Source organism: Hemiscyllium ocellatum, chromosome 2 (genome assembly GCF_020745735.1).
Source record: "Hemiscyllium ocellatum isolate sHemOce1 chromosome 2, sHemOce1.pat.X.cur, whole genome shotgun sequence".
Lineage (NCBI taxonomy): Eukaryota > Metazoa > Chordata > Chondrichthyes > Orectolobiformes > Hemiscylliidae > Hemiscyllium > Hemiscyllium ocellatum.
In genome coordinates, this window is record NC_083402.1 from 57,449,590 (window position 1) to 57,467,108 (window position 17,519).

Here is a 17,519-nt window from a genome sequence, read left to right on the forward strand (position 1 = left end):
TGCAGGTGTCAGATACATTGAAAAACAACAAGTGTGTAAATCTTTATTTATATTCTATCACCAGGAAGAAAGGAAACACACGAGTGGCCAATGACAAGCAGTGCCCTTCTCAAAGGGCAATGCTGCATGATCAAACAGTGAAGGGGAAGGCAGGGATTAAATCAAAATAGAGTTGGAGGGGGAAATAATATACTCCTTTCCCTGCAGCGCCCACCTCTCCCTGAAAATCTCGAGGGTATTGGAGGACATCGCGTGCTCCTTCTCCAGAGACGCCCGGACTCTGACATACCCACGGAAGAGGGGCAGGCAATTAGCCCTAATGACTCCCTCCACGGCCGGCTGCCTGAACCTGTTTCTGGCCAGTTTGGCCAGGCCCAGAAGCAGATGTATGAGGAGGTCCTCTGACCTACCCTCCTCCCTCTGCTCCAGGTGCCCAAACATCAGGAGCGTGGGACTGAAGTGCAACCAAAAACAGAGGAGAAGGTTTTTGAGAAAATCAAAAAGGGAGTGCAAGTGCCCACACCCAATATATGCATGGTCCACGGATTCCACAGCACCCCAGAACAATCAGTTGGGCTGGGAGTCCGTGAACCATCGCAATCTGAGGTTGCAGGCGTCCGCTGCATGCAGCATCCTCCGAAAGAAATGGGGAGGACTCCCACGTAGAGAGCCCTCCAATGGGAATCCCCACTGCCCGGTGGAAGGTCTTAGCTTATAGGAAGCTAGGTTGATCAGATGGGCAAGTCAATGGCAGATTGTATTTGAGCCTGAAAAGTGTAAGCTGATGCAGTTTAGAAGAAGTAACAAGTCAAGGAAATACTCAAAGAATCACAGAGTACTAATGAGCTAAGAAGATCAAAGGGATCTTGGGGTGTTTGTCCTCAGATCCATGAAGTGGCAGGACAGGTTAACAGGGCAGTTAAAAAAGCATAAGGGCATTTTTTTACTCAGTGGTGGCTGAGATTATCGGAGCAGGGAATTTACATTGGAGCTGTACAAAACTTCAGTTAGCTGGAGGTCAACTACAGCGTGCAGTTCTAGTCACCCCACGATAGGAGAGATGTGATTGCAGTGGAGAGGGTACAGAGGAGATTCACCAGGATGTTGTCTGTTTGGAGGATTTCAGCTAGGAAGGGAGGCTGGAGAGCCTTGGAGTATTTTTTTTATAGAAAGAGAGAGCTAAGTGGGGGCCTGATTAAGGTGTCTAAGATTATGAAGGGAATGGATAGGTTAGATAGGAAGCAGCTGGCCCCTTAGTTGAAGGGTCAATAATGAGGAGGCATAATTTTAAGGTAAAAAGCAAGAGGTTTTGGGGGGCTTTCAGGAAATTATTTTCATACATAGGATGGTGGGAATCCAGATGCACTGACTGAGAGGGTAAGCTTACAACCTTTAAAAATCACTTGAACTGTCATAACATTCAAGGCTATGGGCCAAGGGCTAGAAAGTGGGATTAATGTGTATAGGTCAGCACAGACTTCAGTGTTGTATGACTTTATGACTCCAGTTCCACTGTAATAATATTGAGATTAGATTAGATTAGATTAGATTAGATTAGATTAGATTAGATTACTTACAGTGCGGAAACAGGCCCTTCGGCCCAACAAGTCTACACCGACCCGCCGAAGCGCAACCCACCCAGAACCATTTCCCTACATTTACCCCTTCACCTAACACTACGGACAATTTAGCATGGCCAATTCACCTAACTTGCACATCTTTGGACTGTGGGAAGAAACCCACGTAGACACGGGGAGAATGTGCAAACTCCACACAGTCGGTCGCCTGAGGCGATTGAAGGACCCTTTCTTCACCGCCTCTTCAGGAAGAGAATGACAAAGGCTTACAACTCTCTGAAACAAAGGGTTTTGCAGAAAATCTGTTTTAAATGGGCTTTTGACTTTTAAATGTTCATCTATAGTTCTAGATTCTCCCACAAGAAGAAACATCCTCTGCACATCATTCCATACCCCCAGATTTCATTTTGCCAGTTTATAAACTTCAGTTGCATTTATTCTGATGCCACCTTCTACCAGTCCTAAAAATTTGTGACCCATCTACTTCTAGCCTATACTGAGTGTCATGCTTCGTCTGAATTTATGTGTTTGAAGCATATGAGGTGGAAGAATGGGTCTCAATCATCATTATGGACCTTAAAATTCCAGCTAGCACCCTCCCTTACAAACTCTGAGCTAAACATGCTTTCTCCTGCACAAATGACCCTTCCCCAACTAATGCAACTTAAATAGATCAACGTAAGAGTTTTAGGTGAAGTGCTTCCAGTTTTCTTTCATTGCTGCAGTTTTTAAAAGTCCTACTTTATTGCAGAAGGTCTGACAGATTGTTCAATCTGAAGGGCCTGGTCCTGGTATTATCACAGGTATTCAGAGGACTTTGAAGGCCTCTGAGTAGAAAGCCTACAATTGCCATTCATCTGGGCAGCAGAACTACATGGATATGGAGCACGTGTAACAGGAGGGGAAGTGTGCACAGAGGTAAGGAGAGGAAAAGGCCTCTAGCCACCTACAATGTCCTGAGAATACTCCTCATAGAGATGGCCATTGAACCTCCTTGGTGCTAGCAGGTGGGACTACATTGGGTTGGGATATCTGGTCAGCATGGACGGGTTGGACCAAAGGGTCTGTTTCCATGCTGTACATCTCTATGACTCTCTGACTCTATAACCAGGACTACAGCTACAAATATCACTGCAGGTCTCAATATCTACACTTCTGCATTCTTCCAGGCTACAACCAATGATATTGTCAACATCCTGGCATGTTTGTCATGTATCGCTGCATCAGAGGTGTCCTATACACAACAAGAGAGGACTTTATCACTGTGTCTCTTAGTAGAGAAAATCAGAAAGAGCAGAAACATGGCTTTGCCAATAATGCACAATGTGATTGATTGCTGTGACACTCTGCAAAGTTCTTGCAGCCCTGCTATGCTGCACTAGTATTGTAGCTGCCTGAGCCAGCATGACAGCAAACGCAGATGCCATGATTTCAGTCTGAACTTCCAGATCAGCACTGAGGTCTTTTGCCTGTGCTTCAATGGAAGGTGAGCAGAGGCTACACCATAATTGGGACCACAGTGCCATCATGATATTGGCCATCACTTCCATGCTGCAAGTGATAAACTCCAAGCACTGTATAGAGTCACATAGCAATTGGCGCTGGATTTTTGATGCTTCTTGACAGGTCTGCCAATGCAATAGTCACCTCTGAGTACATCCCTATCAATCTCTCCTCTACACTGTTCTGTCAAAGCCCCCTTCTGTGTTATCCACGGAACTAATCTGTAACCTCATCCTTCAGTAACTGGTCACATTCACAGTCTGGCTACAGGTCACCATTACTTGCTGATGCACCACATGCTGATCTCACTTCTATAGAATCCTCTATAGTTTGTGCAGTGCCAGTGTCTGAGTAGGTGGCTGCAAGGGTCCTATCACAAGTTGGTGCTTCTTCAATAGATCTTCTTCATTCCTCAACTTTCCTCAAGAGGCTGCTGGAATTCTTGGATGCATAAAATAAATGTATGAGGACTGGCTTGGGAAAAGGGAAGGGGAATGGAGAGTTAGGTATGCATTGGGTGGAAGTCTGAAAGTTCATATGCAATTTGTTTTTCATGATGAATAGCAAGATAAGAATAGTTTGGTACTGGAAAAGTTACATAAAGGAAGAACGCACTATTATCCTGAATGTAGACAGATTTGTGAGAATGAGGGCAGGTATGTTTTTGCCTCTAGTTAGTAGTTACGTCATCACCTTTGCCATATTTTGAATAGACGGTAACATGTAGAAGCTGTGATAAGTGGCTGTAAGGCTTGCAGCATTATTATGTACGGTATATGAGGATGAGCAGGAACACCTGAATCTTGGGTATAAGTCCTTATTACAGGAAATTGCTTGGTCAGTGAATTGTAGAGCTCTGATGTATTGACCAGAAAATCAGGCTGGTGGTACATTGGAGAAAAGATGGCATTTGAAGATGTGTTTTTTGAGCTTGACCACTGATTAGGTCATTGAACATTTTTTTGGCATTGCAGCCAGATCATCAGAGTCAGGAATAATGACAATGAATGTATCTTCCCATTCCCTTCGCAGCATGTGCTTTGAGGGCCTTCTGGCTCCGGAACATGAATATAGGAAGACAGGAAGTTGGAGCTGAAGTAGGCTACTTAGCTCACCAAGGTAAAAACAATGACTGCAGATGCTGGAAACCAGATTCTGGATTAGTGGTGCTGGAAGAGCACAGCAGTTCAGGCAGCATCCAACGAGCAGTGAAATCGACGTTTTGGGTAAAAGCCCTTCATCAGGAACACAGGCAGAGTGCCTGAACGGTGGAGAGGTACTTAGCTCACCAAAACTGCTCCCCATTCACATTGCTCAAAGCTGATCTTCTACATCAAGGTAATTTTCATCACCATCCCCATATCCTTTAATATATTTACTATCTAGAAATTCAGAAACTTCTGTCTTGAATCTCCTTTCCCTTCTCAGCAGTCCATTGCGATCAAGACTGGCTTTCTTCTGTTCTGGGGTTGTGAGTTTTGTGATGACTAAATGCGCCAATTTTTGATTTGCATACCCTGCTCCAGGTGGAGTAGGTAATATTTACTGAAATGGCTGGATGTATTGTTCAGGTGTTCACACGCTTTCTTCTGCCATTTACACTCACCATTTACACACATTTCAATGAGTCAGATATGCTCAAAATAGTTGGTTCCTTCATGGATGCTTCTTTTCCACTTTGGGTAGTCTCAGGGCTAGAGATTCCCACAGGATGGAGGGATACTGTACTTGTTTCAAGGAGGCTCTGAGGACATCCTTGAGGTTGTTTGTTGCCCTCCTGGTAACCAGATGCCATGATGAAGCTTGAAGTATAGAGTGTGTTTGAAAGTCTGTGTTAGGCATGCAAATGTTATGGTTGCCCAGCCCAGTTGACTGACAGTAGGCAATGATGTTATGCAGGGAATGCTGGCCTGAGAATTACACTAATACTGAAGCATTTATCTGATCTGTACATTTGTAGGATTTTGTGGAAGTATTGATATTTCTCAAGTTTTTTGAGGCATCTGCCATACATTGTCAATGTCTTTAATGCATTCAGAAGGGCAAGTAACACTGAGTCTCTATGGTCCATGAGCTTTGAGTTAGGTTTGAGGTCTTTGTCATGAAACATTCTGTTCCTCAGATGGCTAAAGGCTACACTGGCACACTGGATGGTGTATTTCATTGTCTACCTTTGCTAAGAGAAGGGTCCCAGGTTTTGGGGATTGATCTACATGAAACTTGAAAGGGTTCAGAAAAGATTTACAAGGATGTTGCCACGGTTGGAAAGCCGGTGCTATAGAGAAAGGCTGTTTTTCCTGGAGCATCTGAGGCTGAGGGGTGACCTTATAGAGCTTTATAGAATCAATTGAGGGCATGGATAGGGTCTTTTCCCTGGGCTGGGGAAGTCCTAAACTAGAGGGCATAGGTTTAGGGGAGAGGGGAAAGATCTAAAAGGGACCTAAGGAGCAACTTTTTCTTGCAAAGGGTGGTACATGTATGGAATGAGCTGCCAGCGGAAGTGGTGGAGACTGGTACAATTGCAACATTTAAAAAGCATCTGAATAGGAAGGGTTTCGAGGGATATGGGCAAGTGCTGGCAAGAAGTACTGAAATAATTTAGGATATCTGGTCAGCATGGACAAGGTGGAGTGAAATGTCTATTCCCATGCTGTACATCTCTCTGATTCTACATTGTCCAGTGGCTTTTGATAATCACAGGCTGTGGCGGTGGAGGTGGTGCTGGGCTGGGGCTCTGTGCACTACAAGGTCCACATTGTGCAATACTGTGACATTCCAGAAGGATGATGCCTGAATTCTGTCCTGATATCTGCACTTTGTATTCATTCCAGAAATTGTGGTCACTTTGCATCATGTGATTGGTGGCAGCTATGCTTTGGCCGAGCAAAGCTTGTTTTAAACTTTAAATGAGGAAGTATAGTTCTCAAAACAAAATTAATTTTCTTCATGTCAGGCATAGAGTAAGACTCAGCATCACTTCAGAAAACACAGCAGCCTTACTTTGATATGCTACAAAATTGGTTTTCTGATTCCTTCACTGAAACACTTTTTTGATTTATATTCATCAGCTGGTGCAGCCAGATTTCAGTATCCCTTTAAGAAGAGTAGACTGCCTTCAAGAGGTGTAAGCCAGCTGTTATATGTGCAGGATGCACCTGGGCCTCTGCTGCTCTGACAGTGGATTTAATAATGGACTGCACTGTGCAATCATTGTGATGAACAAGCAGCTCAAACTTTGTACACTGGCCACATCAACTTCACCAGACACAGTTGTTGACCTGAAGATTTGCAATATCAACCTTTTGGTCAACTGAACAATTGCAGATCAAAATCTCTGCCCCCTATTATTTCAGACAGCAGCTCTTGGTAGTGACTCTGCTGTTTCACTTACACCTCCTCCAGAGGCAACACTTATTCTCTTATCCCATTATCACCCCTTTTGTCTTACACCATCGACCCTTGCACTTATTTATCTCTCCTACCATTCACCTAATCATACACTTTCTCTTTTATTATTTCTTTCCTTTCCCCTTTTGCTGCTTCTGTTGTTTTGGGTTTTGCTGAAAGGCCATCAACCAAAAAAGTGAACTTTCTCTCTCTACAGATACTGTTCAACATACAGAAAATTTTAAGCATTTTCTGACTCTGTTTTCTGGCATCCACGGTATTATTTTTGTAGACGATTCAATTGCATTTGTTCATGGGGCATGGCCAGCATTTATTGCCCATCTGTAATTATCCTTGAGAAGGTCATGACATGGACATGTATTTCACTGCGATGTAAGGACAGTCTACTACACTCAGAGTGTTTGGAAAATAGCGTCCTGTTTCCTCCTGCCAGATATGAGATGGAAAAACGAAACTTCGATCGGAAGAGCAGCTGCTATGGTGGATACATTTGTAGGGAGTGGACAACCTGAAGTCTGTCATGTCAAATGCTGGAAATCCCAGCTTTGTTGAAAATGAAGGTAGTTATCACATTTGCTGCTACTAGAAAGACCCTTCACGTCAATCTTCTGTTCCTAAGATTAAAAAGAAACAGGCGCTATATACTCGCACCCTTTCTCTGTCTCAGCTCACAACACTATTGCTAACTTCGAAGATTTTCCTCTGTACTGTATTGCTGAATGTCCATTGAAACCTGATTTCTATGGATATGCACCGTCTTGTAATTAGACTGCGTATGTAGTGTAGTCATCCAGTAACTATTGTACAAACAATTCCATTAAGTAGTGGGTAGGATTTCATGGCCATGATTGATTTCCCATTTTGGCCAGAATCACTTTGGCGCTAGAGAGGAAAGGGAAAGAAAATAATCATCTGGGGACTAAACAAGTCTGTTTGAAGGACTGTATGTCCAGAATGTTCAGTAACTGTTATAGTAACACATTGTTAATGATGCATTTATATATGATGAACACTGCTTGTGCATATAAGTGTGGATAATCTATCATCACAGGACCAGAAATGTGATGATTGGACTATAAGTGAAATGCCGCTAGATCTAGTTTAACCTGTGGCAGAGGGTGTTCCTAAACAGAGAGAGAAAAAAAATCAGAGGGATTGAAAAAGGATACGCCCTAAACTGGAACTGACTACAACAAGTTTGGACGGAAAAGAGCCAGCGTCTGGGGTTTAAGGCTGACAGAAGTTCGTCTGGGTTCGGCTTTGCGAGAAAGCAGTTTCCTCCGAGACAACATCGAGTCCTGACAACACGGCCTGAACCATGTCGCAGCCGAACAAAAGGAAAGCTAAAGAACCCAAAAAGGTAAAACAGGGTGGGAGCAGGCTCTTCCAGTGAGGAAAGCTTGGGGCTGGAATAGCAAGAGCCGCGGTTGAAACGAGGGATGCCCTTTTCTGGCATCGCCCGCCGCCGCTGTTAGAGTTTTGTTTTCCGCTGGAACTGATCGCTCGCACATTTGCGAAGTTTGCACATTTTCTCGCCGTCCTGTAATTCGACTGGGAGGAAATCCGCCACAAGGCGCAGAGTCTTGATTGAAAACATCCATCGGCATTCAGGGAGAGTTCATGGGACAGTTGACATCACTTATTCCATGAGGTGTCAAGAAGGCTTCCCCCCCCGCTCCCCTCGCCCAGCCCTGCCCTGCTTCAGCTTTGGGCAGTACAGTTACACCCTTGCTGGCTGGAACGCCCATTCTGTTACATTGCGGATGTCTTCCCTGAACTGCCCGCTGCACAGACCAACACTGACCTACAGCGAGCAGGAAGCCGTTTCTCCTGTTTCCAGGTAACCCTGGTGGAGAGAGTGTTCAATATCAGTGGGGGCTGGGAGAGGAATGGTTCCGCACGGTTGGGACATTTCTGCCACTGGGTGTGTGTGTGTGGGGGTGGGGTGTTTTAGGGTGATATACAGGCGGGCTGGAGCACTGCGGCTGCCTGTCTGAGCATGAGCAGACCCAGCCCCAGCCCCGGGTCTCCGGGGGAGCTCGGCGGTACGAGGTCACTTTCAACCTCGTCATACCAACGGTGCCGCAAGAGTTTGGTTTCGATGTCGGGTCGTTAAAATCCTTTGCTAAACACTTCCGCAAAGTTATGTCACTGTTGCATGTAGGAAGTCAGATAGAGAGCAGTTCCAGTCGATCATTGCTCAGTGCGTTTCCCATGGCCATGATTAAAAGTGGAACTTTGTTCCCTGGGACAAATATTCGTACCCTCAGATATGACCAGAGGGTTTTGGAGATCAAGACCCGTTTTAGTTGTCATCTATTACTGCACTAATGGTGGCAAATACTTTATATATATATATATCACATTCTCTGCGTGTGTCTGATAACTGTGGTCATTCCTTAGTTATTCTGCAAGCTGGTGGAGTTGATATCAGCAGTTTGCTAGCCCACTTCAGAGGGCATTCATGAGTCAACCGTTAATTTGAAATTGAAGCCACATAATATCTGGATAAGGATGATAGATTTCTTTACTTAAAGGACAACAAAGTGTCAACCTTTTATGATGAGATGGATGCAATATGGGGCTACATATAATCCAGGACATAGTGGCTGGGTCCAGTTACTTGTGGGAGAGCTCTGTATCAGTCTGTCAGTAGTGGGGAGAAACATGATTCCTGCCTACCACCAGTGGGATGACAATTAAGCTCCTTGTTGACAAAATTGATACCCATTATCGCCTAGAAGCTACTCCTTTCAATAATCTGTGACCATCCACTTCCCTGACTCCTCCCCTGAGACCCCCATCTTGCCTCCACTGACCTGCGATCCCTCTGTGATCCTGGGTCTGCTTGTGCTGATGCCAATGATAGGCTGTAAGCTTCTGAGTGCCAAACTGCTGAGTTACCAGCCAATGTCAGGAATCCACAATTGTTGACCCTTGTGGGAAGGCATGACAGCAGGCTGTTAAATGCCTGAAGAATACTTCATTTTATCAGGCTTTCCCAACCTGAACTTCTGGGAGTTTCCCACCACTTCTCTAACTGTAGATCTCACACATTGTCTTGAAAAGTCTAGGCCATAGTGCTTTGGAAGGAGCAGAGGGACAAGAAAGCCATATCTGCTTTCTGAAACAGTTTAATCCTTTAGGATGTGCGATGAAAGGCAAGATTTGTGCAAGACACGCATAAGGTGCTGGAACTTGGTGTCTAGAATTCCTACCTAGTGAAGTGAGTTAGTTCTAGTCAAAGACGTACAGATGGAGTCTTTCTTCCGTTCTGTTCCCTGGCCACATGGTTAGCAGCGCTTGAATTATGGTACATTTGCCTTGAAGTGCAGGAGAGATACTTAAGGCATCCTTTACTGGTTATATACATTTTGAGGCAGTGCAGTATTTTAGTTAATAGAACTGTCTGCAAAACATAGTGAATTAAGTGTTACTAAGTCAGTGACTTAGATAAAGCTGAAGTTTAAAGTATTTTCAGTTTGAATTTACATTAATGGCTTGTGATGTATTTGAAACCATTATGACTAAAAAAAAGTCTTTAGGTGTATATTCCTAGAGTCACATCCTAGAATCAGTGCAAATACATTTACCTGTCATAAACTTAGGATAATCAAGCCCCATTTGAGACTAGAGTCAGCACATCTATGTGATTCAAAGGGAATGCTGTCCTGTCAGAGATATGCTAACTTTTGAGTGTTAAATCAAGATTGCCTTCTAACTATTTAATGATGAATGAAGAAGTTGTCTTTGTTAAATGTATTCACCAATCAACACTGAAATATTTCATCTCATTAATTAAAATGCAAACACATAGAAAGGTTAAGGTATATTTGCACATACTGTGCAGGTATTACACATGAGACAAAATTGTTTTCTAAAACTGACCCTGCCATTTTCTGGCCTAAATGTCTCCTTTGTGGGTCTTTAGTTCTGAACATTATAGCTCCCAGTTGTCAGATAATGGGAAGGTTCCCTGGAGAATGTGTGTTTCAGCTTGAGGTTTGTTTCAGGTCCAGGCTTGGGTAATTGTTCTGGCTCCCTGACTGTGCTCTCCATTTATTGAGTGATTGCTCCAGTTACTCCTGTCCTTCATTCACAATTTTTCACTCCTTAGACAACTCTTTATTCTGGACTAGCTATTAACAATTCCCAGAGAAATTGATGATTTGAAATGGTTCTAGCAATGCTTTTAGCGTCAGAACTTGTCTTTATTTTGTCATGAGATGATAGTTTGCTAGAAACAAGATTTGTTGTGTAACCAGCAACTATGGAAGTATTGGCTTTTTCTTCTGTTGTATTATTTGCAGCACTATAACATTCTGAAATTGTGCAACTTTTGCAGGATTTCAGTGCTCAGTGGCAAAAAAGTATTTATTGGATTGAATTAGCTTTATTGTCTTACGTGCTCAAATTAGTAGACAGAAAAGTGTACAAGTTGCTGCTTATGGTGCCACCTTAGGTACAAATGTCCCTAGGTACAGCTTCTTCGGTCACAGTTCTTAGAAAAGTAGAGAAGTAAAAAGTCCAGCATTGCAAATTTTAGGAATAAACTTAAAAATGGAGAAAGAGAAAGAAGTTCCGAGCAATGATCTTCCAACCCAGTCGATGCTGGCACCTAGCCTCCAGTCGCATCAGGATTTGACTGCAGACTATGCCAGGCTTCACCTCAGTGCTCATGAGGCCGGGAGATCGCTCTGGAATTACCTTGAGACCAGAAGTCCATGCTGAGACCATGCCAAGCCGAGAGACCTCTACATACCTCCAGCAGACCACTACACCAGGCTGAGAGATGATCATGCTGGGCCATTGGGAAATCACTATGCCAGGCCAGGGGATGCCACACTGGGCCGAGGGAACACCTGGGATAACAATGGTGTGAGCAACATAGAAGGGAAATCGTCTTGCTGCCAAAATTCCCACAAAAATCAAGCAACACAATGTCAAAGTTTGGTGTTCCAATTATTGAGTTTCCCACCTGAAAATCCATTTATACCATCTTAACCGCATTAGGGCAGCACTTCCACTGCATGAACTGCAGTGGTACAAGAAGGTCAAAAAAAAACACCGTCTCTATAAGCAACAGGGCTTTGGCAAGATCACTGGTATTGTGTCCTGCACCTTCCACACACTTCGAAGTCTTGGTCACAGCAATACTGAGCTGTGCAACTAATGGAGCTAAGTTTTAATGTTGGTTTTTTTTCTAAGGCTCTAGTAAACAGATTTCCACATCGAAGGATTACTCTGACATAAAGGAGAGGCGTTTCACATTATGGAAGAGAGTGTGGGTTGCCCATTTAACACAAGTGGAAAGGACTTTTTTCTCTGAGGACAGTCAGTCTGGGGAATTCCTCACCACAGTAATCTCTTGAAGCTAAGTCATTAAGTATATCTAATGCTGAGATGGATAGATTTTTAGTCAGTAAAGGAATCAAAGGTTATGGGGAAAAGGAAGGAAAATAGAATTGAGAATTCATCATCTCATTGAATGGCAGAGCAGTCTTGATGGGCTGAATCTGTTCATACAGTGTTTGGTCTTATAAGCAAATGGTACTTTACATTAAATAGTTTACATTGACAGTATACAGAACATACAAGAATAATTCTTTATGATGACCAAATTCAATTTGTAGATCAGTTTTGTATGCAAACAGTAGGAGATTGACTTTTACACACAAAACATTATAAAATGGTATGAACCTTTAATCATTTTCATAAAATTGGTATCAATGTCTGGGTTCCTGGAAACATTGAACAGGGATAAAGGGGGACAACAACACTACTTTTTAAGAGGAAGAAAAGGAAAAATGAATGTAACAAAAATCTAGCTGCTTTACGTGAACAAGTAAGCAGAAGACAAGATGCCTGCCTCCCTTTTAGAAAAGTCGAGAGGGAACCAGGGTTAGGGCGACAGTAAACAGGGAAGGATGGTGGGTTAGTGGAGATGGCTGAGCTAGAGAGGGTGGCACCTGGACAGGAGGCTTATGATATAACATTGAAAGCTGAAGTAAGCAGGGTCAACACACTGCATACTTTCCCTGATACCAGAGATGCCCCTTCCCTCTAGAATCATTCAAGGGACTCAAGAGACACCAATATAAAAATGGAAGCTATTTCCTGAAAATGTTGTCAGATGCCAGACAATATGACCCATGAAAATTAATAATGAAAATATTGAGTGTTGCAGGTTTCCATGCAACCATTCCATTGTTTTTTTCCCCTCATGTTCCTTGTTGTCATTCTGAACTCAAAGCTTTCTTTTTGAATTATTAATACAATTCCAGTTGTGTGATATTTCCATTGATATAGCTCAACTCCCATTCCCAAATCAGCAGTTAACCATATTATTACTATGGTTGACGTACACATACAATGTATTTAAAATTAATACTTTTTGACCAAAGGTTAGGTGTTGATTTTTGAATTTGGCTATAACTCTGGTATGTGCAATAGTGCATTGTTGATTTTGTTGTTTTAAAGGTGCAACATACTTACATTTTGGACAGAGGTATGTCACATTTCTATTAGATTGGCTGTGAAGTTTCTTTTATTCTTTCTAATTTTTTTAGCTAACTAATCTCTTTCCAAATGTCTGCCCTCTTCTTTCCTCCTTGTGCCCAGACTCTTTACGCAACATCCACATTAACATTCCCCCCCCCCCCCGCCCCCCGCCATGCTCCTTATCTAATACATTTTTTAAAAAACCAACAATATCAAATATTGAAGAACCTAAACTCAAAAATGGATGCAGGACTTGCCATTACCACAGATCCTAACCTTGGATCATCTATAGACACTTTGAACTTTGTATTGCAGGAATTTATTTTCTAAGATGAGATACAGCCGAAAGATAACTGTCAATGTAAATGCAGTGGCTACCTGGAGAAGAAACTTGGAATGTCACATCTGAAAACATCAAGGAAGCTTCTAAGTGAGAAATGCCCTAAAAATGAACTGTCATCTCCTGTGAATTTCTCAGACTGTGTTCATAATGAGAACTGTGACATCAGTCTGGTTGCAAGACATGTTAACTTTCTTCCCCCTTTTGAGAATTCACCAGAGACAGTTTAAAAGTGAGTTTCAACCTTGGTTCGTGTGTACACTAGTAGGAGGTGGTATGCTGTAAAAGTAACAGTCAAAATACCATCCAGAATCATCTACTTCACAAGTAAAGGAGTTACTTGCTCTGAGTGCTGGAAGCCAGTCAGTGAAATGGACAAAAGAATTTTAGCTAACCTGCAAATCCAAGAATTTCCAAGTGCTCAACTGTCAAAATTCCACTATTTACTGTTCACTACAGACTGATCTGTATACCTTTTTCCTTTGATCTTTTGGACTTATTTCAGTGTGCATATGTATTACGTTATTGTTTCTTCTTGTGTTTAGTAACTGCTAAACTTACTTTTCACAATGATTATTGCTATTGAGACACATTTCCAAAGATAGTAATTGATTCTCATTAAAAACAAGGAAACTAGCATAATTTTCAATGGCTATGTTTTCAGAATCTTTTAAGTGTACTTCAGCAAAAATATATCACAAGGCTGAAGCATCAATGATTTGCAGATAGTGAGGAGTGCAGATGCTGCAAAGTCAGAGTCAATAAAGTGTGGAGCTGGAAAAAACACTGTAGGTCAGCCAACATTAGAGGAACAGGAGAGTATATTTCAGGTTGGAGGTGAATGTGATTGGTCAGTGCGAAGGGTGGAGCGGATAGGTGGGAAAGAAGATGGACATGTTAGGTCAGGTCAAGGAGGTGGGGTAGGGAGGGAGGGCTCGATGGATAGGAGGGTTGGGGAAGTTTAGAAACTGATGAACTCTTACATTAAGGCCATATGGTTGTAAGCTTCCGAGGCAGAAGATGGAGTGGTCTTCCTCCAGTTTGCCCTGTCTGAGAGATGAAATTCCTCTTCACCTCCACTTTAATTAGAGAGCTGAAAGACACGGGCGGGGTCTGGTTCGTTCGGTTAATCGAATTCTGGATAATCAAATGCCAGATTACATAGTTTCGCCGATTATCAAGACCTTGCAATTTTGCTGGATAATCTGATATTTGAATAATCGAGGTTCCTCTGTACATAAATAAGGAGTCTAAACCTACACCTACACTAAATTTTCTCTACAATGTCCTGTAACAAGACTTCCCTATTTTTTACACGTTATGCTTGTACTGACGTTGATCCATATATCACCAAGAAGATCACAAATCCTTGTTGAATTAGCTGATACTTGGTTTGTTTGGTGGTAAATGCATTATATTTGTCTTAAACACCGCCAATTTCAGGAGTGGAAATAATGACTAGGATTGACTCCCCAATAATAAAACAGGTAAAAAAGGACAGTGCTGGAAATATGAAGCATAAACAGAAAATGCTTGAGATACCAAAAGGTGATTGGAACATATGTGGAGAAGATTTCAGGTTGAGTCTGTTTTTGTTACATAATGTACCATTGACTTCTGAAAATAAATGCGTAGAGGTCAGGTAAAATAAGACTGGAATTGGGAGTAATGTTTTTCTCATGAGGCAATTTTTCTTCCACCTTCCTCACTCTTGTGCTTTAATAGCATAACATGTTTGTGTTCATATCAGTCATCATGCATCCATCCACTCCAGTTCCATTTTCCTGTACTGTATTTTGGTAGCTTGTATGCAATGGTGTTTTAAATGTTATAGAGTTATAGAGACATAGAGATGTACAGCAGACAGACCTTTTGGTCTAACTCAACTAAGCCAACCAGATATCCTGTATAAATCTAGTCACATTTGCCAGCATTTGGCCCATCTCCCTCTAAACACTTCTTATTCGTATACCCATCTAGATGCCTTTTAAATGTTGCAGTTGTAGTAACTCCACCACTTCCTCTGGCAGCTCATTCCATACACATACCACCCTCTGCAAGACAAAGTTGCCCCATTAGGTCCCCTTTATACCTTTCCCCTCTCACCTTAAACCTATGCCCTCTAGTTTTGGACTCCCCCATCCCGGGGAAAAGACCTTGCCTACCCATGCTCATCATTGTTTTATATATAAATGCCTTATTCTTTATCCTATCTACCTGTGACTCCATTTGCAAGGAACAATGTACTTGCACTCCAATGTTTCTTTGTTCAGTAACACTTCCTCGGTCCTTACCATTAAGTGTATAAACCCTGCTCTGATTTGCCTTTCCAAATGGATCACCTCACATTTATCTAAATCAAACTCCATCTGCCACTCCTTGACCCTTTGGCCCATCTGATCAAAATCCCATTGTACTCTGAGGTAACCTTCTTCACTGTCCATTGTATCTCCAGTTTTGGTGTCATCTGCAAACTTACTGACCATAAATGTTGATCTAAATATCATTACAGTTCGATCTGTGCCACCATTATTTCATGCAGAGAGTTCCAGGTACCTATCAACTCTGGATGAATAAAATCTTTCTTAAACTTCCTGCCCCATAGCTTAAACTATGCCCTCTGGTTATTGACCCCTTCACCACTACACTTCTCATAATTTTGTACCTCAAATTGCAACCCCCATGTCTTCCCTGAAAGTAAGGAAAACAACGCCATCCTGTCTCATCTCTTTTCATAGCTGAAACACTCCAGCCCAAGGAAACCCTACCTTGCTCTTGTATTTAGTACTTTGATTAATAAAGGCACATATCCTTTAGAACTTCTTAATCACCTTACCTACTTGTTCTGTTGCCTTCAAAGATTTATGGATGCACACATCAAGGTCACTCTGATCTTCTGTACTTCCTAAGGTCGTTATAGAACTAGAATACCTATAGTGTGAAAACAGGCCCTTCGGCCCAACAAGTCCATACCGACCCTCTGAAGAGTAACCCACCCTGACCCATTTCTCTACCCTATATTTGCCCTTGACTAATGCATCGAACCTACACATCCCTGAACACTATGGGCAATTTAGCTTGGCCAATTCACTTGACCTGCTCATCTTTTGGATTGTGAGAGGGAACCAGAGCACCCGGAGGAAATCCATGCAGACACAGGCGAATATGCCAATTCCACACAGACAGTCACCCTAGACTGGAATTGAGCCCAAGTCACTGGCGCTGTGAGGCAGCTGTGCTAACCACTGAGCCACTATGCTGCCACATGTCTTGCCACTTGACTGTGTATTCCTTTGCCAAGTTAGTCTAAAATGGATCAATTCACCATTTGAGAGTAAATTTCAGTTGCCACTGTTCTGTCCGTCTGAGCAGTCCATCTAGATTGTCTTGTAGTCTAAGGCTTTCCTCCTCACTATTTACCATACAGGCATTTCCATGTCATCTGCAAACTTACAAATCATACATTCTACATTCGTGTCTAGGTCATTAATATAGACAACAAACCACAAAGGATCCAGTATTGATTCTTGTAGCATGCCACTGGACACAGTCACAGAAATACCTTTCGAATATCCCTTTCTGCTTCATGCCACAAAGCCAGTTTTAGAAACAATTTGCCAAATTGGCCTGGATTCTATCTTACCATCTTGGCCAGTGTCCCATGAGATGCCTTACCAAAGACAAAGTAGGCAATATCAACTGCATTACCTTCATCCACGCACCTAGTTACCTCCTTGAAAAACTCAATCAAACCTGCCAGACATGATCTCCTCCTGAGAACACCATGCTGACTGTCCTTGATTTACACTCTGGGTGGAGATTAACTCTGTTCCTCAGAATATTTTATAGAAGCTTCCTTTTACTGCTGTTAGAATTACTGTCCTGTAGTTTCACGATTCATGCCCACCACCATTTTTGAAAATGGTACCACATTAGTTATCTTTCAGACCACTGGCATTTCTACTGAAGCTAGTGAGGATTTGAAGATCACAGCAGGCCCCCTGCAATCTGCTCCCTTGCCTCCCACAGCAGCCTGGGATACATCTCATCTGAGTCTGGGGATTTATCCAATTTTCAAGCCTGCCAAACCTGCAAATATCTTTTCCATCTCAATGCTAATTTGTTCAAGTATCATAATCCTCTCTGATTTCTATTCCCAGATCATTCTTTGCTATCGTGAATACAGATGC

At 42.5% G+C, this 17,519-nt stretch overlaps 1 protein-coding gene across 3 annotated transcripts in view; it reads left to right on the plus strand.

Moving 5' to 3' along the window:
* The first annotated feature begins 7,534 nt into the window (after positions 1 to 7,534).
* The window catches only part of cast (calpastatin), a 204,764-nt gene continuing 194,779 nt past the window's right edge, over positions 7,535 to 17,519 (plus strand). For 2 of the 3 annotated variants that reach the window (XM_060836848.1, XM_060836856.1), the window contains exon 1: positions 7,535 to 7,848. In XM_060836848.1, the coding sequence (XP_060692831.1) occupies positions 7,807 to 7,848 (42 nt within the window). In that variant the 5' untranslated portion in view covers positions 7,535 to 7,806. Of the gene's footprint in view, positions 7,849 to 8,107; positions 8,329 to 17,519 lie in introns of those variants that run through there. The other variant, XM_060836866.1, reaches the window with a different exon arrangement.